This window comes from Dipteris shenzhenensis, chromosome 4, assembly GCF_047967505.1.
Source record: "Dipteris shenzhenensis isolate YYH24624 ecotype China chromosome 4, Dip_SZ_1.0, whole genome shotgun sequence".
Classification (NCBI taxonomy): Eukaryota; Viridiplantae; Streptophyta; class Polypodiopsida; order Gleicheniales; family Dipteridaceae; genus Dipteris; species Dipteris shenzhenensis.
Window position 1 is genome coordinate 20,152,503 of NC_141599.1, and position 23,706 is coordinate 20,176,208.

Here is a 23,706-nt window from a genome sequence, read left to right on the forward strand (position 1 = left end):
CCTTAGTCATACTGCTTCTTGCGGCAATCTCTTTCATAGTGTCCAAACTTATGACAGTAGTTGCACTGAATGTTTGACACATTGGTGGATGCATTCCCTCATCCTTGGAATCTCCCTCGATTAGAATGATTTTCTCTTTGCTGATTCTGATGTTACTGAGGATGATACTGATGTTGATCCTGACTTTGCTGATGATTTTGTTACTGATGATGATGACCACTTCTTTGGAATGATCTACCTCTACCTCTGCTTTTGCTTCTGTCTGAAGCTGTGAATGCTTGATCATTAGAATGACCTTTGCGCGCATGAATGGCCTGAGTCCTAAGTTCTTCACCAAGTAAGATTAAGATTGACTAAAGTTCTTCTAGTGCCGAAATTTGCCATGGGATGGCAATACTCTAGACTATATTCTTGTATCCCTCTCTTAGTCCATTCAGGATGACTTGAACCATTTTTGGTGGATTCATGGTCTCTCCTACTGCTGCAAGTTAATTGTTGTCGTCTTTGATCCTGAGTACGCAAGCATGACCGGTTTCGCTATTGTTGCGAAAGCTCGTCCAATGGAAGAAAGGATGGACATGTATTTCCTCAAAAGTCCTGAGAAGCGGAGCATCACTAGGAAGCAAGAAACATGGTGAGTCGTCCATGTCCTCCACCGTGAAGCCCTGATACCAAGGAATGAGGTAAACCAGATGGGATCCCATGAGGATAGGGCTACGCTCCGAGAGTCAGAGTGGTATCCGAGGAGCCTAGCTGGAGGAGGAAAACACCGCGTCCATAGATAGTGACCTCCTAAATGTGATCACCATCTAGTACCAAGCTAGCCTAGATCCAATCCCGAATCTGCCTCCTCAAGGGAGTGAGGCCTACAATTCTGCCTATAACAGCCCTATCCTAAAAGAGATTCACTACGTGCTATACATGTTGCTTATCCGCTGGTGACAAAAGAACTTTGATAGCTGTGGGAGTCGAGGGTGCTGCTATAGAGCCCCTTTGGCCAAACCAAAGGTCACCATGAAGGTCTCATTCACTAGCTTTAAGTAATAAACTGCACCATCTGCAAAAGGCAGGAAAAGGAGAAGAAGAAAGAAGCAAAAGGTGCCCGTGAGAGGAAGGCCACCAAGAAACCGGCCCAGCCACGAAGTAAAACAACCCCGAAGCTCTTCCACAAGCAAGCTTTCGCACTTGAAGAGAATACTGAACTGCAGAAGGGAGCTACCACGAGGAAGAGCAAGCCATAGAAACTTTGAAGCTTTTGGCACTAGCTCGAGAATAGCTTCAACTCTTCTTCTTCTTTGGGGGGCTAGTTGAGTTGCAAAAGGCAAGAAATTAGGCATATAGTGCCAGCCCCTAGACCATGAGCTGCCTCCACAAGAGGGAAGGTGCCTCTTTGGATCAATGAAGATGCGGCTCAGAGTTGAAGTGCACCAAAGGGAGGACGGGATGCCCCACAATAGGCTGTGGGTGTGCTACTTGCCCAAGATCATCTTCACCTCGAACTGAATGGCAAGGGCAGACCATGCTGAACACAGGGAGCTGGGCTAGAGAGAACTCACAATGCTGCAAGCGACAGCAACAAAGCTGCTTATGGCAATAGCGAGTGCCCGTAGGAGAGCCTTCTTGCATGGGAGCACGACCTAGTTGCTAGGAGGAGGTCGTGGGTTGGAATGAGCCCTGAAGCACAGATTGTACGACAACCACAACCCGTACAATGGGCTATGAGACCTAGAAGAGAAGGGAGACAGTCACGGGATCAGTGCACCCCCACCCTGGTGTCCTTGACGTTCACACGACTAAGAAGCAAGCTGAATGAGGCGTTGAAGAAGAGCTTAGCTGGGGGGGGGGGGGGGGGTGTGGTGCAGCTCACAAGTAGAGGCATTGTAATGTTTAACAATCTTGTTCATGCCGATATTGATACAAGGCAATAACAACGCTTGAATTGCAAAAAGATATTAGGTGAAGTGGGAGACAAAGAAGGCTACGCCTAGCCAGGCGTGCAACGATGCGAAGTATCTCCAACACGTTGGGCCTACAAAACAAGATAGCAACGTCAGCAAAGTGAGAACAAAGGGAACAGGCCCAAGCGAGCCACAAATCGAGACGCTATGAAGGAGACTTCATTGAGTAACTTATTGTTTAAAGGAAACTTTATACATGTGGAAACATTTGAGTTGAGGATTTTGGAGAGAGGTGCCACAAAAATGGAGTTCTTTCTTTGGCAAATCTTCATATACGGTTTGCGATCACAAAAAAGATTAGTAAAACAATCAATGTTGAGTGGAAGTGCCAATAATTGTGCAAGCAAACTAAAAATACAAAGGTCTTTTGGTTTACTCACCAGCATCGTAAATTTGGCATATTGTGGGAGGGCCAAGCAAGAAGCAAGCTTAGCATTAAGAAAAAAGGGAACTCATTTTGGGACCTTTTGGCAAAAATAAAAAATTCATCTCCACCAATCACAAGAGGACCAACGTAACTTTAAGAAAATAGACAAAATACAAAATAGTTTCAGATAATAAGCGAGACAAAACTTTACAGATTTACAATTGTATAAACCTGACACGGAGTCATTTTCAAAAAAGATCACGAACTCAAGTATGATTTCCCTCCTAAAAAAGTTTTCCCCCTTGTATGAATCAAATATTCAAATGTGCTTTCTTGAGTCTAGGATTGGGTCTATTTTTTCCCCCAGTTCTCTTGCTCGCACTTTTCATCCATGGCAATAGGCACCCCAAGGCATCATTCTTGCCTAAACGAGCTTTGTTGATTGCGTTCCACCTTTTCCTCCTAGTTCTCTGGCTTGCATTTCACCCATTTGCAAGTTTGGTTCTCGGTTCACGAATCATTCATGGCAACAGGTAACCCAAGGTGCCCCAATGCGAAGCAATGTATAACTCAAAATGCAGAAGAAGACCAAGACATAAAGGTGAGAGTTGTTTCTCGACGACCTACAACATGCATATCATCTATAGAGTATGCCAATAGAGTGAATATAGATGGTCGTTGGCAAAAGATGATTGTGTCGAAAGAAAGTTGGTTGCTAATGCAACCAACGAGGAGAAAAAAACCATGGTCGAATAATATATTTATGACCTCTAGAACAAGCAAGGTCAAAGATTTCAAAACAATAGATGGTAAGAAAGGTATTAAGGAAATACTAGTCAAGCATGTATATATGCACAATGAACTTGACACCAAGATTTTCTTTTTTGTAAGCTTCAAACACCACCAAAAGACCATCCTCTTTGCATGCTAAATCAAAATGAGCTATACAAACAAAACTTATCCAAATCAAAGATGTTTGTTTCAAACACCTTGCAAACCACAAACATAAACTTGAACAAAGAAATCCTATGCAATTTAAAGATGTATGTTTCAAACACCTTGCAAACCACAAAGATAAAATCGAAACATAATTGGAGTGCTATACACATGATAAGAGACATCATGTCTTCTTAATTTTAATGAATTGTGCAACATATATTGCAATACGATCATCACCAAACGAAGAATTTGCATACTACTTTCAACTCTGCAATTTCCTTTCATCTCTCTCTTTCCTCCATCTTGAGCTTCGCTCCTTTTCTCGATGCATAAATTCTTACACATAACCTCTCTATTTCCTCTCTTATGAATCTAAGCTCCAATCACCTTGACAAAGGACATTGTTGCTTGTGTAGCTCTTTCACAATTTCTTTCAGCTAGGAGTGTGGCTTTTGTGAACATACAAATGACAAATGATGTTGGTCCATCATCAAACAAGTCACATCATATGCAAAATGACACCTTATGAACTAGACTACCAAAATGCCTTAGGATGGAATCACTAGTAGCAAAAAATTTGTCCTTGCATACTCGAGTATGTGTCTCTCAGGCACGCGGGGGGGAGAGGGGAGGCAAAGGCAAGACTTTGGTATCCTTTTTTACTAAGTACATTATTGAGCTCCATGGACCCAATGAAAGGACTGCAACCATAGGGTCTTAGTGATCCCTCTCTTCAATTCTTCCAATTATCTCTATGGCTATCATTCTATGAGTGTCTACGTGCTCAAGGTTTAGATTATCCTACTTTCTTGTCATATAATGATATCTCCCGATGCTTGTAGCTAGAGGTCCCTGCTTTTGGGACTGTTTCATATAATATAATCTTCGATGGTTTCACCCCAAAGAATGTGTGTGTGTGTGTGTGTGTGTGTGTGTGTGTGTGTGTGTGTGTGTGAGAGAGAGAGATTCGTTAGTAGCAAAAAATGTGTTCCTATAGCACATGTTTGTGTGTGTGTGTGTGTGTGTGTGTGTGTGTGTGTGTTGGAGGAGAGGGAGGGGCAAGGCAGGGGGGAGAGAGAGAGAGACTTTTGCGGGGCATCAAGGGCCAAGGCTACAGTGTTATCTATAGACTTGTAGTGGAGAAAGGGGCGAGGCAGGGGGGGGAGAGAGAGAGACTTTTGCGGGGCATCGAGAGCCAAGGCTACACTGTTATCTATAGACTTGTATATCATATATGTATGTTACAGTTATATGTACATAGAATGTTCTAGGTCTAGATTCTATAACAGATATTTTATCATTTACATATATCTGTTTCTCAAAAAACAGCCTGGAAAATCACTGAACGTTCTGCCTGAAATGCACTTAAATTCTTGTGACAATCAGTCTCCTTCCCCATACATAGAACAGTAAAAACAATGAGATGCATAACGTCATCAAAACATTCAATCTGGCACTACATTCCAACTAGCATCAATGCCTTTATTGCTAATTAAACTAACTTCATCCTCCCCAGAATAGGAATGAAATTACTAAGCAACAACCTCTCAAAGGAAATTGCGGTTTGGTGTACTGTTGGTAGCTCTTTTGATATGCCCCTGCAGAAATACACCATGAATGGACACAAGCTTCTAACACCATTTTGTCTGTTGGATAAATTCCCATTTAGCAGTAGGAGACAAGCCAATAAAGCAGCGTATGACGTGTCTTTCCCTTCCGTCACAGCCAAAGCAGCATATATAATCATGGCATGCCATACTTGGATGTTTTTACTCTAACTTTGACTCCAGCCTGAAACAGTACGAACATTACTTTACACAACTCTTGATGTCTTGTTTGAAGTGTTAAAAAGCAATCACATCTACCTCTCGTTACCAAAATAGAGGGAAATAACCTGTAATCATGTCATCTTAGCGTCACATTCAGCTTGGTTTCCATCTCTTTTCTGACTTGTGCCTGAAAGTGAAGATGACACTATCTTAGATATACCTGCGTGTCGACTTGAAGTGTTACGTTGACTATTTGAAAAGGGAAACACACCTGCAAATGGTTGATCTCTTCATCATTCAATGAGCGCTCCATGGACCGATAAGCAATTCTAAAGCAATTGCTTGTCATGCCCTTCTTGTTTGTGAACTTATCAATCAGCGTCACCTTCACAAACATACGACGTGTGAGCTAAATGAAGCTGCTGGAATGTGTCCTAAAAGTCAGGAATGCCTATTAGCCAATACAAGTCTAGCCTTCATCTGCACTAGACACAGTAACTCCATTTAGATATTACGTATATGTTTAATTCAAAAATCTCCAGCAGCTGCTTTATAAAACAAGGGATTTTTCCAGAGAGTCGAGTGCTCATAGGAAAGCCCAAATATTACTGATGGAAGAAGATATAGATATTATATATATCTCTAGATGCCCAAACTCACCCTCACACAAGGTTGAAAAACCATAAACTCCATCAAGCATAGCAAAGACTAGCTACTATGAAATCCCCATAGAACGCTTTAAAATTCTTGCTTTTTCATTTTTAGATATTAAGCAATGTCTATGCACTGGTCTGTGTCAACCATAAACAATGGCTTAGAAGCTCACTCTAGATGCTCACATTAAGCCATCCGATAAAGATGGAAAAATGATGAAGAGCACGGGCCCCATGCAAATGCACATAGCTTCGCATGTTTTATGCTTAGAGGAAGTGGAGAGCTATCTATAAAAGGAGGCATGCTTCTTACACTTACCTCTTTTATTTTTTTCCCTAGCCTCCTACACATGACTAATACAATGTTTATGGCTATCCTCAAGCTGTAGGCATGCTTCTTACACTTACCTCTTTTATTTTTTTCCCTAGCCTCCTACACATGACTAATACAATGTTTATGGCTTCTCCTTTAACCTGTAGGTCCCACAAACTTTTTGTCCATAATTTGGACTTTTCATCCATAATTTGGCTGGCTGATATTGCGATTAATTCTTTCTACCTTAAGCAGTGTGATGCCCACCGAGTAGATTTGTCTAAGCATTTTTTGCTTATCACTGCTTGTTTAGGAGAGACTAAAATGAAGACGTTTCTTCACAAGCAAATGTACATTGAATGAAGAGAATGTGAAGTACTTTTCAATTAGCCTTCTCCTTTAGAGCTAGCTTTTGTCACAGCTCCGTGTGTCCTTCACCTCCGGAGTGCTGACAGAAACTCAGTACGTGTGGGTGTATGCACTATGGATTTTTATCTGTGCGAGCATATGTTATACTATGGTCTACACCCACTGTTGGGCGCTGAGGACGTCATACAATCCAGCAAGCAATGCACTATTTAGAGTCTGAACAGAATTAAATTGTGCACCTGTACAAACTCCAAAACCTGCAAAATTCTGTAGAAATCCTCTCCAACAGCAGATAGGTTTCCGGAAATGCTGCGCTGACAGGCACGGATATACAGACAGCATGCAAGACTGTATGGACTGTTCCCTACGGCTGCACGCACTCCATGGGATGGCTGAGTTGGCTGCCAGTGTAGGTGATATATGTGATGGAGGCAGCTTTGGCTTCAAGAGAGAAAAAGTCGAGTGAATATCAAGGTATCTGAAATGGATGAGGTAAAGCCAAAGATCCACACTGCATTGACCCTCATCCACGTCGAAAGCAAGATAAGCCCTCTCGTAGTGGCAATTTCTTCATGCCTTTCTAGATAACTAGACATACGTGAACCCCAGCCCCAAAAGTCCATAACTTCTGCATGCCTATTTGCACAATGACACTATACAAGTGTCCCTTGGCTATATGTCAGCGGGGCAAGGACACATATTTGGTCGGTAGATCAACACTCAATTTCCTGCATTTCTTGGGCAGCAAAGGGGCTGGTTCTTTTATGACTGTCGTACACAATTTATTTCACATGCCTCCTCGACCACAATGATGATATATGTTTGGTACACTGGGAAAGCTTGGGATAGAGGGACACTGAATAAGTTTGGGAGTAGAGGGAATGTCTCCCACTTGTGAGCTCAGATTTTTGGAAGATCAAGGGGTCTAACCAGGGCTACCATTGCAGCAGCCAAGGGCTATTATTGGGTAGCAAATATGCAGAAAGCAGGTGCCTGCAAGCAGCAGCACAGGCACACCGACTCGGCAGCACAGGCAAAAGGCAAGCAGCAAGTCAGCTGAGCTGGCAGAGGCCAGCTCAGTGGCAAGCTTAGTAAGAGGAGGCCACACACACACAGACACACACACCTACATACAACTAGAATATATCCAATCTTACAAATTGAAATTTTTATAAAACAAGCGATATAAATATGTCTAGATGAATCCAGGAACATGCCCAGAATCATCAAATTACCAAGGCTCGATCATAAAACTATGCAAACTTTCAAACATGCTTTAAAATGTTCTCTTGTACAACTAAGCTACTACTTCTGGATGTGCCATAGCTTAAATTCATACCCTTATCAGCATCAAAGCAAAAGAGATTTCTGAAGTATGTAAAAGGCAGTAAGACTTTCAAATGAATTTTTTATTACCTCCTCTGCCAAGTCTCCAGCAATTCCTCGAACAACTTCACAGAGATTATTTTCTGTGAAGGAATCATTTGTCCAGAAACTGACGTCCTTGAAACAAGGGGGATACTGAAAAGTTCACCAATACCATTAAATTTCTCCTCCTTGCACTTGTAAGCAATCTCAATCCAGAAAAATATCATGACATTTGATTATAGTGAAGATTCACCTTTGAGAAAGGTTTAAATTTAATTCCCAGCTGCCCTGCTTTGAACTGCTCACAAGATAAAGATAGATAAGATGAAACGTTTGTAGTAGCAGCAAACTTAAGACCTGATGAGATCATAACTTCAAAACAAAAAAATTCTTGAGAAGGCACACCTGGGAAGTAAATCGAGGATCACTAGACCAAAAAAGACGGATATCAGGAATGTCAAATAAAACCATGGCAAGCCGTTCAAGTCCAAGGCCAAATGCCCAAGCTACAGTCCCAGCTCGACCATTGTTTTCCAATATGGCTGGTTGAGTTACTCCACAACCTAATACCTCCATCCATTTGCCCTGATTGAATGGTCTAAAACAATGGAAATGAGTTCCTTGCAGACGAGCAGAGCTAGCTTGCCAGATAAAGAGCTCACCAAACTCGCTCAAAGCATCCAAACATTCAACAAACAATTGATTTTCACTACAGAGACAAGAAACCAAATTGCATGCCCAATATATAAATACCTTCATCAAACATCCAACCTTACAATCAAGAAATTTTTTAAGACAGGGGCGTGTGTGTGCATGTGTGTGTGCATGTATGCATGAGAGAGACAAAGAGAAAACCCGCATTGATGGAGTGTGTGGCTCAGACAGAGTGGCAGCCTCGTGCGCTCACACCTTAAAGCAAATATCATGGTGAGATACATATGAGCATGCTCATACATGTGCATCCAACTCACAAGGCACTCAGCCACATATGTGTACATTGAAGAAATGCTACTTCCCCCCACAGACCTAGAACTATGCCATGACAGCCTCTGGGAGGGTACAGGTTTCACCTTTCTTGGAACTCTACGAGGACACCCAGAGGTACATGCAGCAAGTAGAGATCCTACTCATGGGGGAATTCAATGTCAGGACTCCGGACGTGTAGGCAGAGATCCTGGATTTACAGGAGAATGCCATACTACTCCGAGCCACACAGGGAGAATTCTATGGCAGATCAGAGGATGTACACTAGAGTCACACAATATGGGAAAAATTTACCCGACATGCACCAATCATGAGCTGCTCGTCTACAATGGATTACCAAGATGGCCAGGATCAGAAAGAGACATGCTGCCCACGCGGAGGTGGACATAGTGTAGTTGACGACATCAGGGGATCGCCTGCATTCATCCCATATATCTGTGATGTCAACAGTACACCCGCTCATGCCAAAAACACACCACTCCACATCAGGAGATCACCTTCATTCATCCCATATATCTGTGATCTCAACAGTACACCCGCTCATGCCAAAAACACACCACTCCCACATATCTTCTGATTTGAAACTCCCCCACAACACAGGCCTATCATATTATCTTCTAAAATATGCTATGAAAACAAAACCCATGGCACTTCTATTTAAAACTATAGTAAAGTCATAGTATTGAAGGACTCTTAATTCATAGCATATATTACTCAATTTTTTTCATTTTCAAAACATTACTAATTTTTTCCAAAACTCAAAAAATATTTCATGTATGAACTATTATTTAAAAATGCTTTTAAATATGTCATGTTTTTAGTGATATATAACTCCATTTAAAACAAATCCAATAATAATTACTTTTAAGTATACTACATAAATTTTCATGAATTGTTACTCTTATAAAATATTGTATTGTATTTCAAATATTTCTACTATTATAGTGCTCTTCTTGATATCATAATTAATTCTTCTCAAATCGCAAGTTTACATAATGCATCCTATAATGCATCCTATAGATACATATTGCGGTCATCCAAGTGTCATGGAGAACTTGACCTACTAAAATTGCAAGTTTACATAAATGTATGTTATAAATTCACTTTATAAATTAAGTCAAAATGGAAAATATTATTTAAAAATTTCTAAGAGATAGCACTAAATTCATTTATACATATTCTAGCTAGTTATATATATATATATATACAAACACAAGCGTTGTTGACTTTAGCGAGGCCTTCTGAGAGATGCAAGTTATGGTTTGGGTATGAGAGGGAGAGTTCCAGGACTAAAACTAATTCGATCCACATCGCAGAACATCATTCCTTTCCATAAACAAAAAATGAGAAAGCAACCCAAAGGGTCTGTACTGTGAAGAAACAGCCTTCTCAAGAATGCAAATGTGTGCAATGCATGTAGAATTTAAATGCCGATTGGCCCTCCAATGGGCCAAAGCTCTTCTCCTCACTAATTCGATCCACATCGCAGAACATCATTCCTTTCCATAAACAAAAAATGAGAAAGCAACCCAAAGGGTCTGTATTGTGAAGAAACAACCTTCTCAAGAATGCAAATGTATGCAATGCATGTAGAATTTAAATGCCAATTAGCCCTCCAATGGGGAAGAGCGCCCTCATGAGAGTACTTGTTTCTATTTTGACCTACATGCAAGGTGTGTGAGAGATGGTGGATGAATGCAAGGTGAATAGAGAATCCTATGTGACAATCACAATGCACGAATCATGCACCGCTTTTCTATGACCCTTTTCTCCTGCCAGGACATTCAGTGGATCTTGACCTCCACACAGGGCCTGGACAAAGGCCTGTTTCGCGCACAGATCTGTCGCCCTACGTGTCCTCCTTCGTCCAGCATTGTGCCACGCTGATGCAGCCCTTGTCACACGCATCCCTCCAACGTAGGTTTCCTTGCGTCCCCCGCCTTCAGGTGCGACTCCCTCCCATGCGCTCTGCTTTGGCTGCCTTCCGTGCGCTTGCGCCCTCCCTCATGCTCACTTCTTCTCCTTCTCTTTTCGTCCCGGTAGTGGATCGTCGAAGCTCTGATACCAAATGTGAAGAAACAACCTTCTCAAGAATGCAAATGTGTGCAATGCATGCAGAATTTGAATGCAACTTTTGGATGTGACCTCTATCTATCTACTCTCCACCTTCCTCCTGTTACATGCTGCCTACTCTCTCTCTCTCCCCCAATCTCTCTCCTGCCTACCTCTTTCTCTCTCCCTTATCCTACCCCCGTTCCTTCCTACTCCCCCTCATCCTCTCTCCCTTCCGCTCTACCTTCCTCCTGCTACTTGCTGCCTACTCTCGCTCTCTCTCGCTCGCTCTCTCTTTCTCTCTCACATCCTCTCTCCCTTCCCCTCTTCTATCCCCCTTCTCTAATCTCCCCCTACCCCATTTTCTACAGATTGGATTCAAATATTATTCTGAACAATCTTCCTCGGATTCTTGTCATGGGCATTTGCAACCCATGGCATGACTGCCTCCATGGCATTGCTGCATTCATGTAGCTCACAGCAATAGTTCATCAATTATTCAGTTTCAGACAGCAAGTCAGTATGATGTCAGCCTGTATGGCAGCTGGCGTCAGCAAAACAAGCTGCAGCTGCAAGATCTGCTTTCCTGCATGGTTACTGCATCACAAAGCTATACAGCCCCCTCTCATGTCCAAACTGGTAGACTAACACAAAATCGATGAACCACTTTGCTCCAGAAACAATGGGCATCTAACTGCTCACTAGGATCAAATTGTGGTGACTGGATTCCCACACTGGTAATCATCTGACCCATCCGGATCTCCAGGAGCTCATCATAAATAGCTGCAGTAGAACACCAAGAAACCCCCTCTAGGTCTGCCTTGTCATAGCATCCAAACAAATACATACTGGTATGCATACTACCACCTGAGTCCACGGGAATAACTCCTCGTGGCTTGAGTTCCTGCCTAAAAGCCTACCTCGAACAAAGATTCCAGAGGGTCCCGCTACCACACACAAGAAGCAATCCTCCATCTGGAAATGTGCCCGTCCTAACTATTGGGAGCGGATGCGTGGAATGTTGACTGTAAAGGGATTGCCTCTGGTTTAAACTTTAGGTACCTCTTTAATTGTGGATTAGTCATATGTTTTGAAAATTTTTAATTATCTATTTAAATTCATGGATGTCATGACTTTGTGGATGTGGATGTGGATATAAGTGATTAATTTTCTAAATTTAAGTGTGACTGAGTAATTGATTTCAAGTGCAATAATTGAAAAGGTGACTATACTTCTCTGCACAGCCATGACAGAGGATCAAAGAGATTGAGGAGGAGAGGGAAACCCGAAAAAAGAAAGACTAGACAATGGTGAGAATAAATTCACATCTTAAATGAAGGTTTCTTTAGACGATGATCTTGAAATTAAGCTGCATATCGTACATGACATAAAACAGCAAAGCCAATAGAGGAAGTGTTGGAGAAGTAAGACAAGCCCTTAGCGGAAAAGGGTACATTCAATAAGAAAATTAACACACAGGTCAGTTGAAGATCGAAAGAGCAACAATAAGCAGCAGCAATGGTTCTGAACGTCAGAGAGGGGGGGGAGAGCCTGACCATTGATATGAGGAGTCGTTGTCAAAGGAAGCAAAGTGGCCACTGTGAAAAGAGCTAACCCACTAGCGCACTTAATATGCAAGCAATAACAAAGAGGGGTAACCATGCGCTTATGACATTTCAAATCAAGGAAAGATAGGACTTAAATATTCTACCAGACAAGCAACTGAAGGAGACAAAACTATGAATAGTGGAGGACGTTACTGAAGAATAACTAACACAGAAAGGAACAGAATTGGAGGTGGTCAGAGAAGCCATGGAAGCTGGTATACGGGGAGTCTTCAGAGCTTTGTTGTACGAGATTTCTGCAAGGATAAGAAAACATAACAGACTCTGAGCCTGTAAATGACTGTGAAGAATGATCCTCGTAGAGACATTGGGTTCCCTTCTCTTATCCTTTAAGGAAAAATGCCTTTGGCATTGCTCGTATTCCATCCTATAGACCATATTGATCCCTCTCAAACCTTAAAATTTTGTTATCGCCAGCCAATCAGAGAGGCTGCCAACTTACTAATAGCAATGCCACCCCTTCCCAACTCATTTATTGATATCACACTTCTCTGTTATTATTGTCCTTCAGTTTGCAGTTTAGTGAAAATATATCATACAGCCTTTGGAAACAAAATTGACTACCTGGAAAAATATTTCAAGCTCCAATGATGGATTTGTGAAAGGGAAGTAAGTATCTACCCATCGAGTCTCCACATCACCTGTTGCAGATCAAAGTCTTCACTCTTATCCCCACAGGAAAATCAATTGGAGAAAAGACAAACAATATGCAACCCCATAGATTTGAACACACGTGGACATGCAGAGGATATACTAAACCATCGCACCAAATAGTCGCTTTGCCAATCCCTCTAGTGTCGCCTTGAGATCATTGACTGCAAGGGTGGTGCCATCAACTCCGGCTGCTTCCCACTCTGCTGGGCTGAAAACTCGAAAGCCTTCCATCTGCATGTTTTAAAATACTTTCATCAATCTGGTGAGTTGGTGAGGCAGATAGAAAGGCAGCATCTGTAGTTCAGTAGAGACAGACAAACCTGATGAAAAACAGGGTAATGTGTTGAATCTATGGAATCTCTCCGGTACACATCACCAGTGACCAAAAAATGGGTGTAGCCATCGCGTAACATCTGAGCCTGATGAGCACTTGTATGGCACCTTAAAACGGTCTCAGGATTTATATAGTAAGTATCATTGTAACTTCGGCTTACATGGTCACTTGGTACCAAAACATCATCAAAATTCTGCATCAACGTTATCAAAATTCAGCACGTGATTTAGTAAGCCATAATAAACCAATGATCAGAATCTCCGTATCTCAAAAGTAAGAAGCTATAAAATTGCAAAAGGGAACTCACAGCTTTCACGGACACAATCGGGCTAAGGTCATCAAATTTGTTGTATAACCCGGGAGATTTCTCATCAAAGTACTTGTAGATCTCATTCTTCAAGATACCAAGAGGATGATCATTCCGCCTGTGCAATTGGAGTCCTATCTTCGAAAAGACAGAGTCTGGCACGTTGTTTGTTGGATCGTCTTCCTTGACCACATCTGTTCCATGAAAAAACGCATTAAACGTTACAACCCGTCTAAAAAGTGTCAGCAGAGAGTTAGAGTGAGTTCAGCCTTCTCTGCTAAAGACTCAAGCCCATTTTGCGGGCCTGAAAAAAAAGGTTAACGCAAGCTTGGCATTGCTGACGTTCACGAGTGCTCACAACTTCACAAAATAATGCGCAGAAAAAAACTACTTCTATAGACCTCATATCACGCTCATATCTAGTCCATTGGGCGTGTCATTGCCATTCATGCGCGGCAGTCGTCGAGGATGCAAAGCCTGCATTTGCGAAACGAAGCTCAAGAAGGACAAGCGATTCACCTTCCCGGCTAATGGTGAGCCCGCCTACTTCAATGACGGAGGCGGAGATCGTGGGGAAAGGTTTGCGACAATCCAAGGGGGGGAGAGGAGAAGAAGCAGGAGAGGGAGAGGGACAGAGGGAGGAGCCAAAGAAAGCTGAGGAGGGAGTGCGAGGGAGGGGGCAATGGAAGAGGCATCGCGAGAAAGGGAAGGCATGACGGGGAGCAGAAGAAAGGAAGGGGATGAGGAGACAAGGAGGGGGATGGAGCAGCAGGATCGCCATAGCCACACTCTCTTTATTATCACACAATCTGTTTACCATCCTTTTAGTAGTAGAACTCTCTTGCCTTTGCTCGGCCTGCCTCTCGGACTTGGGTTTCCCTTAGTTCAGATCACTAGGGTTCGGTTCAGACCACCCATAATAGAACTCTAGAATTCACCGCAGGTGACCCCCCCCCCCAAATGGACGAGGAAATAGAACTGTTTGCCTTGGTTCATGCCATCTGCCGCCGTCACTGGTCAATCATCGGGCTACTATTTTATGTCAGTAACAAATGTGTGTCATGGCAGCTCTGCTGCTGGTCATCAGGCTGCTATTTTATGTCACTAACAAATGTGTGTGGTGAAGGAGTTGGTCGCCGAGTGGGCAACCTTCGTGGGCCGGACAAAAATCTTGTCTGTGTCGATCCCTGCTACTACTGGACGGCAACCCTTCACACCACATTATGTAGGATGGGCGCCGGGTGGTGTGACTCCAGTCCAAGTGAGGCTATTTTATACACTCATCATTGGTGGACGGTCAATTGAACCAATAGGAGGCCAGTTTTTAACGATGGGCAGGCTTAGATTGAGGATGAGGACTCCACGTAGGACTACCCAAGACTCTTTTTGGACACCCACAAATTGGGGCTTGGGCACCCTTCATGTGACCATGGGTGGGCACTTAATTTTTAAAATCCACAATGGGTACCTAGTGTAAAATGAGGTGCATCCCATTCGAGACTACCCAAGACTCTCTTTGGGTGTCCACACGTTGGGTTGTACTTGGGCACCCTATGGTGGTATGTAAACAACTTGAGTCTGAGGACGAGTCCTACAAGGAGGAACAGACTATCTACAACATTTCCCTTTTCCATTTTATCACATGGACTCTATGAAGTGTGCACACACAAGCACATGCATGCATTGAAACACATCAACGTTCATCGTGCCACAGTAAACCATGTTCGTGTGCTTTATTATTTAATTTGAATTAGAATTGTTTATGACTAAAAAAATAGGTTGTGGGAACTTCACTAAAACCATCTATTAGTCCAAGCTTATGAGAGTTTGTCACATAAAGGCATTGTGTAGTTCTTGAAGATCCTCAACACGGACACCACTGGATCCATATGATCAGCAACTGGGTCAAAAGGATCTGTGAAAGAAAAATCCAAGCATCTTCCATAAATGATATATTTTGGATATGTGTATGGATAGGTTAATTAAATTGAATAGATCCTTGCCAATGGCACTTTGTTTTCCTCAAGCAGATGATTTAAATATAGAATGCCCCCACCTGGGCACTCATCAGCTTGTTGTACTGCACAAGGATCTCCGTTGTTGTAAGTTGCCCGTGTTATTTGAGTCAGAGAACAATGTTTAAATGTGTGGTTACCTGTTGCAAAGAATAACATGTAGCACCCTAGCATCAACAGCTCCCAATCGCAATATAGTTGGTGTTAACACCGTGACAACAGGGGCCAAAAGTGTAGTCTAGAGCAACAGCGATGAGATCATTGTGTGTGTGGAGTAGTGGCAAAGGTCCGCTTGTAATATCTTGAGCCTCAAAGATAGTATGATGAATCTTAAAGGATGAGGATAGCTAAAATCCTCTCTAGAAAAGATCCAATCATACTTGCAAAATCAAGAACTAGAGAGAGAAAGACTAAAACTAGAGAAAGAAAGACTAAAAGCCTACACATTCTGAGGTTGGAATTGTAGTAGTATAGGTGTTTTGAGAAGCTGTTTTTGATGGAAGGACAAAGAAACGCAACAACACTTTGTAGCAAGACCATCGTGCACGTGTTAATGCTACGAGATATAGTGATTTATTTGTATGTGAGTTTTTGGCTTTAGATTGTTGTGGCTATGCTAGGCAATCCAAAAATGGTGTAATCAATACCCAATCCAAAGACTAGGATCAGATGAAAGAGCCCTTGAGATGAATGAAGAAGATGTTTGAATACGATTGAGCAATTTAAAAGGAGAATAATAAGTCTATCCAAGGAATTGCGATCCAAATGAGAGCCCTAATAAACTAGCTTAGTATGAACATTCGGGCCGGGCCGTCATGAAGAGAGGAGTTTAAAAGACAGTCGCTCATATGGCACTCGGAGGTTAGAGACTCGGAGGGACACATGCTAGGTCAATAGACTCACATTGGATGGGCACAGTGGGACAGTGGACCAGCTAGATCCTTTGGGGCTTGGCGACGACTTCCTAGAGAGGCAGAGGCTCGTAGGTACCAGGATGGTGAAGATCGAGGCAGTGCTCCCTAATTCGTGGTGGGATGCATTACAGAGTCCTTGGACCCCATACTACTGGTTAGGACAGTTCTCGCAGACAAGCATACCTCTCAAGATACATTTCTTTCGAGAGCGTCTCGGTTCCAACCATTCTCGATTTTATAAGGTCTACCCATCTCATACAAGCAAGAGTGTCCTAAGTAGGAAAATATCATGGACATGATTTCTATAAGACAAGGAGCTAGGCAAAACCCCCAAGCAGCTCGAGCTACAACAATGCATTACCAAGTCATCAGGATGGTCACCTTGCTAAGAATTAAAATGAAGCTCCATGAGTTTCATTAAATAGAGCAGGGCACTCCTTCAACCATTTGCAAAGTTTTTATTGAATTTGTGTCATAAATGGCTATAATACTAAGCAAGATTGCATGAATTACCAACTTTATCACCTACACAAGGTAGTGAAAAGGTGGTTTAACTAGTATTCAATAGTTTTTTTCCAAAATTGGGAGGAAACTCGTGATGCCTTGTAACATCATACAAAAACTCAATGACTTGTGCCAAAAGACGTAAGAGTGAGTAAAGGCTTTATCTTGCACATGAGGATGTAATTAAGATTGGCTCGCTCCCAAGAGATGAAAGTGCCATGGGACACGAGACATTTTTATGTCCTATTAAGTAAGCAAATTCATAGAATTTTATTAACGCATTGAAGATCTCTTTTGCATGTGTATCTTTGTATCATGAGAATACTAAATAAAACTTATAAAATTATCTTAAGCACACCGATTGCTTCTTGGTGCCAAATTCATTGCCATATTAAAAATTAAATTACAAATTTGCTTGTCGATTCCAAAGAAGATGGTGTGAATGATTGTTTTTCCATGACAACATTTTTTCCATGGATTTCATCTAGATTGTGCATGGTCAAGAAAGCTTTTTAATAATTTTTTCGCAAGAGAGTTTCTTCCAAATTGTACTTGTTTTGGATCCTTGATGCACAAACCCTATTTGAATATGATGTAACTACGGTGTATGACTGTTTCTTGCTCATGTTGTTGCTTGGATAAGGAAATTATTAAATAATTATTATTGTGAAAGAAATAATTATTTTCCCAAACATTAAAAGGTACACTTTTATTCTTAATTATTTTCTACATGAATTGCATCCTGTACTCAAGCCGCCAATTACATCAATTGTTAACAATCAATTGAACGAATCACCAAATCAATCAATCCCAAAATAATTGTGCTCAAGTACGATAATCAAACATAACACCCAATAACACTAGCAACATCAATACTAACATGGAATCACCCACAATACCGACCATCTAGCATCGCAAATCACAAGTTAAGCGTCCCAACTAAACCACACACAACATCCATTAGGACCTCTGACACGTCCAGTGCGTTCCTATGGAATACTTTGCCAATCACACTTGACTAAAATAAAATAATGTCCAAAGCAAGAAATACCAAAAATACAATTTTCGTAATTTTATGTTATAAATGCATGGCATCTCATGAAGCTACTTCTTTGAGTTTTTATAGCAAGCCGACAAGAATGGATTTAGACACAGAGAGCACATAATGGAACATTTTGGAGTAGTGGACAACTAAAACAATACAAGAAATGTATTCTCATTGCCTGGGTTCAACTAACCAAGAAAAATGTATTCCATTTATCTTGAAAAATGCATATACAGTCCCTATTTTAATAACTCCCAAACAATAAATCCCAAATAACCTTGCTTGTTTTAGTAATCACAAACGAGAGAAAATGTATGCCATTTATCTTGTGCAATCATTCTTCAGTTTTGTAAAGTCTAATTGTATCACCCAATCATCGCACTTATTCTAAATATCCCCTGATGTTAGTTGCACAAAGAATATGTTATGCTTGTAAGGCATAACGTTTCTCCCTTCTTTTACAAATGTGAATTGATGTTGCCTTTGACACAAGAATTCAACTTTTTGACAAAGTATATATCAATTGTGCATACAATGAAGACAAACTCCCTACTTTCCAAATTCTAGGATTGAAGTTGCACCAAATAACTACTAAAACTTTGTAAGATATCAAATTGACTGATGAGAACAAATGCTTTAAGTGATCATTGATTAAGAGCTGGTTTTCTCAATCAAAGCCTTACAAGCATGGGATTTTGGTATAGCTCACAATGAAATTGTAACCCCTTCAAAGGTCTTCGCATTTTTTGAATCAATTAGAGCTTGTGCAATGTAGTAGCTGTCAATACAAATGGAATGTTTGCTCCCTCTTTTTAAAGCACCAATTTAAGCATATTTCTAGATTTAACCTTAGTCCTACCTAGTAGTGTTGAAATTATTCAAAGAGTAAATATTTGACAGAATATATTTGAGTTTATGTAATTGGCCATATTTTGCTGTTATAAGGGAGCAAATATTTTGAAGCCGTGCAGTTTACCATATTTCATATTTATGGGGCCCCTAGACAGCTTGATAAGAGATCTATAGCATTCACATGATTAAATCAGATGTTTTGACTATTTATACTTGATTGAGATGGTAAACACGGTTGTCATTGATCTATTATATTCTGTCTAAGAATATACTGACTTTGCACATACTGACTTTGCACGTCTGTGGCAATGTACATTCATTGCATATTCTGCAAGTTACAACATTAATATGCACTAAAGAATAATCCATCATTTGATTACCAAAACAAAGTATATGGCACTAATTGTGCATGGGCAACATGCAAAATAGAATTGAGACTGAATTTTAAAACAGCAAGCTCAAAAGATAATGTTCAGAAACACACATCACACATCCTAAATATTCGATACTTTTTATTATTTAGTTCTAATCACATTATAAAAATATCAAAAATGATCTTTCCTTTTACGTCCACTATACTTGGTGTCTCTTGGCACATTGGTAAATCCCTTACTCCTTCGTTGCTCCTTTTTCTTCAACACCCAAGCCCGTCCTTTCATCTTTTTGGCTAACTTGCGTTTTTTAGCAGGCCTTTGCCTTTCTGAAAATGCAACCTGAAAAGCCAAGACATATATGTTCAATATATGCATCTTGAGGGCATGCAATGCATATTCATTATTCAGAACCTCGAGGACCAATACCCTTGTGTCAGCATCATACTCTTAAATGAGCCCTGGGATTCCATTCATATAGGCATGCATGCCCACAATCTCAGCAGCAATGAATTTACAGAGAGCAGCACCACAAAACATAACAGCCACCTGAATATCGGACACAATTCTAGGCACAAGTTACCAGGCCCCTCATTGTAGGTCTTACCTGTTAGCAGTCCTTGTTGATCCACAAGAAGCACAAGCACCCAAGCCACTCAAAATAAGTGACCATGCTAACGTCACACATATGCCCAGAACCTAACTGATCATGCGCGTGTTGCTGCAAGTCTCAAACAGTTAGTGGTAAAATTTGATAAATGACTTTAGCATAACAATGAATACTCTCAAGGCAGAAATCTGATTGGGGCCAGAATAGGCAACACGAATCATCTTGGTATCTACAACCTCCTACTTGATTGAAATGGAAGGGAAAGTCTGTGTCGAGTACCATGTATTACATGTTAGCCGAGCCAAAAGTTTAAGTTGAATACTTTCGAATAATTGGCTTCCCTTATTCCTCTAGTGACTTCCTTATAGAAGGGAATAAATGTCTCCATGGAAAGTATCACTGCTGGCTCCATCGCCATGAATACGGGTGTCCATATAATCATCCACGAACAGTCAATACGCACGTTCCGTCAACCATCGGCTTGATCGAGGCACAACGCCGGAATGATTGCAATATCTCCAACCCTCCCCAGGCCACCCCAGAAAACTCCAGAACGTGGCATGCAGAACTGACACGTGGCTTTCCATACATCCCTCCCCCTCCCCCCCCCCTCCAAAAACACCCCCCCACAGCCCCAAATTCAATCTGGGCCCGATTAATTAATAATATAGTAGAGTGTGGGTGACCAAATCTCAAAATTAATTGGACACTTTGTGACGAGTGTTTTCAGACACTTTGTGACATGTTTTCTCAGGTGAGAAACCAAGTCTGAGCTTGGTTGTGTTAGAAGCCATTGTCCAACCTATGAGCCCATAGATGAGGAGGACATAGGGTGGTATTTGTAGGAGAAAAGGATTGAGGTTCACAAGTGATTTGGGACAAATGAATCTACAAAGCAAAGACTTTTCCCTAACAGCTAGAATGTATACTGTTCAGAGGGTCATAGCATTGGCTGGTCATTACAAGTAGCCTATCTACGAGATGGAAACTAAGCCTACATTTGTCAATGGAGACTTGGACAAGGAAGTCTATGTGAAACACCAAGTGAAAGAAGGAAGGCTCTCTATGGGCTAAAACAGGGCCCCAGAGTATGGTACCAACGCATCAACGACTATTCCACAGAGATTTGCCTTTCTCGTACTCCATCAGATGCAAACCTGTACCTCCGTTCAAAAGGGGGGCAGGAGAATGATAGTGATTCTATATGTGGATGATCTGATGATGAATTGTGATCTCAATGAGAAGATTAAGATAGTATACGTTCTGATGATGATATGAATTATATCTAGTTCTTCTGATGATATGAATGATCTAGAACATTTTCTGGGCTTTGAGATATGGCAAGAACAAGACAATAGGCATTCATTTCAGAGGAAAAATATTGTGATTTCGAATAAAAGCTTGCAAGGAGACAATGGAGACTGAGCAGGAGAATACAACTCAAATAGTGGATACAAACAAATATCAGCACTTGGTTGCGAGCCTTCCCCACCTAACCAACACCCAGCCCGATCTTGCTTTCTCAGCTAGATTGCTATTGCCAGTTTTCTTCAGAGCCGAGGGAGACTCTCTGGAAGGCAAACCTGCTGGTACTGTGGTATGTGTTGGAAAAGTCACCTCCCCATCTGTAAGCCCCCATATGAGGAGAGCATCAGAAGGTGTACTTAGGGATTACGTGGCTGCCACATGGGCAGCATTCAAGCATTCAAAAGAAGGAACATAGGGCTGCGAGTTCCCCTCCATTGGATGATAGATCACCCTCCTCTAATCTCCAAGTGCTCTCCTCATGGGAGCACTTTCTCTTGCTGTAAATCTCATTTCCAGCCCTCTCTTGGCATCCCTAATTGCCATTTGCTGTCTTCTTCATCTCTCCCTCAAGGGTGAACCCTCTGCTCACATCTGGAGCCTTTTCCATGCTATTTTTCAAGCTACACGATTGGGTAATCCTTTGTTGCATTGGTTCTTTCCAACTTCTGCTTCATTTGCATTTTTGAAAGGCCTCGTGTTTCCTTTTGGGGAATTTTGGCAACAGATACACCTTGAGGCAGCAGAGTCTTTTGTAGTGAAAAGCTTTGAATCTTGAGCAACATTTTGCCTTTTGATTTGAGAGGTTGCCCTTCTCTCCTTTGCCTTGCCAGTTGGTGCATTTGCCTTGAATTTCAGCACCATGACTGGCAGCAAGGATGATTTGTTTGGGATGCTTGGGGCTGAGGACAAGCTTGATGGCACAAATTACCCCATGTGGGCATAAATGATGGGGCATGTCGTGGTTGCCAAGAATTTGTGTAACATTGTTTCAGGTGTTGAGGTCAGGCCTACACGTAATGCAGCTTCTAGTGCTATAGCTCCCGCCTCTAGTACTACAGGTACTGCTTCAGACTCATCTAGTAATGGGTCTAATGCTACTTCTCGAGCAGCTGCATCTTCTACTACAGGTGTTTTGCCTCCTACACAGGAGCAAATTCAATGGGATGGTCATGATGCCAAAGCACATGCTTTGATTGCTCTTTCTATTAAAACGGTCATTATCTCTCATATCCGGTCTTGCAAGACAGCAAAGCAAGCGTGAGATCAGCTTGCATCCTTATATCAGGTGCAAAATGAGTCGCAGGTTGCTTATCTCTGCAAGCACTTGAAGGATTTGAAGCTTGAAGAGGATGGTAATATGGATGCCTATCTTACCAGTGTGAAAGATTTGAAAGAGCAGTTGGCTAACATTAATGAGGTGGTGCCTGATTCTCAGCTTGTTTCTAATGCCCTTGATGGGTTGCCTGACTCTTATCAGGGCTTTGCTACTACATTGAGGTTGGTTGCAGATGGCAATGCCAACCATTATTCCTTTGACCAGCTGGTTTCCCTCTTACTTCAGGAGGAACAAAGCCGTGCAAACCACAATGCTTCTATGGCTAGTGATCAAGCCTTTGCTGCCCAGCATAAAAACAAAGGCACAGGCAAGGTTTCAGCTGGTGAAGCCCTCATTCACATGCTGGTCTCTCCCATGATGATGCTTCTTCGAAAAATAAGAAGAAGAAGAAGAGATGCAACTATTGCAGGAAACCTGGGCATGACATCTCTGAATGCAAGAAGAGAATTGCATCTGAAAAGAAGAAGAAAGAGTCTGGTCTTGCACTTCAGAAGATCGACATGAGTCAGCTAACTTTGCACAAGACCAGCATTCGGCTTTTCTTGTTACATGTCAGTATAATCCTAATGTTCATGATGCTTGCATAATAGTTTCTAATGTATCTGATGCCTGGTTCTTTGATAGTGGTGCTAGCAAGCACATTACTTCCTGCAGGAAGTTATTCAGCTCACTTGAGCATGCATCTAAGGGGGGGGCAGTCACATGTGCCAATAATGCATCAAATACAATGCAAGGCATTGGGCAAGTTGCTCTTACTTATGTTTCTCGTGGTCTGGTCACTCTAAAGAATGTGCTGTATGTTCCAGGCATTCGCACGAACCTCATCTCTATTTCAGCCATAGCTACTTGTGGCTATCAGTAGGTTCTCATGGTTCGGTGTGCGGTCTATGATGCGACACATGCCTTTACCATGGTCTTGACAGGGACATTGACTAGAGGGTTGTGATGCCTATGACAGATGCTTGGATGATGCTGGACTTGTGGATGCAGATGCCTTTGCTGCTGATTCCTCTACCATGGCAGATACCCATTTGTGGCATGACAGGTTTGGACACCTCA

At 41.8% G+C, this 23,706-nt stretch overlaps 2 protein-coding genes across 3 annotated transcripts in view; both read right to left on the bottom strand.

Annotated features, from left to right (window-relative positions):
• Positions 1–4,583: 4,583 nt before the first annotated feature.
• LOC147902571 (phenylalanyl-tRNA synthetase class IIc family protein) lies at positions 4,584–14,528 on the bottom strand. Its single transcript, XM_087373251.1, has 10 exons — positions 14,212–14,528; positions 13,693–13,886; positions 13,372–13,578; positions 13,165–13,282; positions 12,962–13,038; positions 8,142–8,321; positions 7,990–8,034; positions 7,785–7,889; positions 5,305–5,418; positions 4,584–5,220 (listed from the first exon to the last, which is right to left on the bottom strand). The coding sequence occupies exons 1-10, from the start codon at positions 14,510–14,512 to the stop codon at positions 5,170–5,172; spliced, it is 1,392 nt and encodes a 463-aa protein (XP_087229377.1). The 5' UTR covers positions 14,513–14,528; the 3' UTR covers positions 4,584–5,169.
• Positions 14,529–19,415: 4,887 nt separating this feature from the next.
• RID2 (S-adenosyl-L-methionine-dependent methyltransferases superfamily protein) overlaps positions 19,416–23,706 on the bottom strand; it is a 40,599-nt gene continuing 36,308 nt past the window's right edge. The window contains exon 8 of one of the 2 annotated variants that reach the window (XM_087373440.1): positions 19,416–19,735. In XM_087373440.1, the coding sequence (XP_087229566.1) occupies positions 19,568–19,735 (168 nt within the window). In that variant the 3' untranslated portion in view covers positions 19,416–19,567. The remainder of the gene's footprint in view (positions 19,736–23,706) is intronic. The other variant, XM_087373439.1, reaches the window with a different exon arrangement.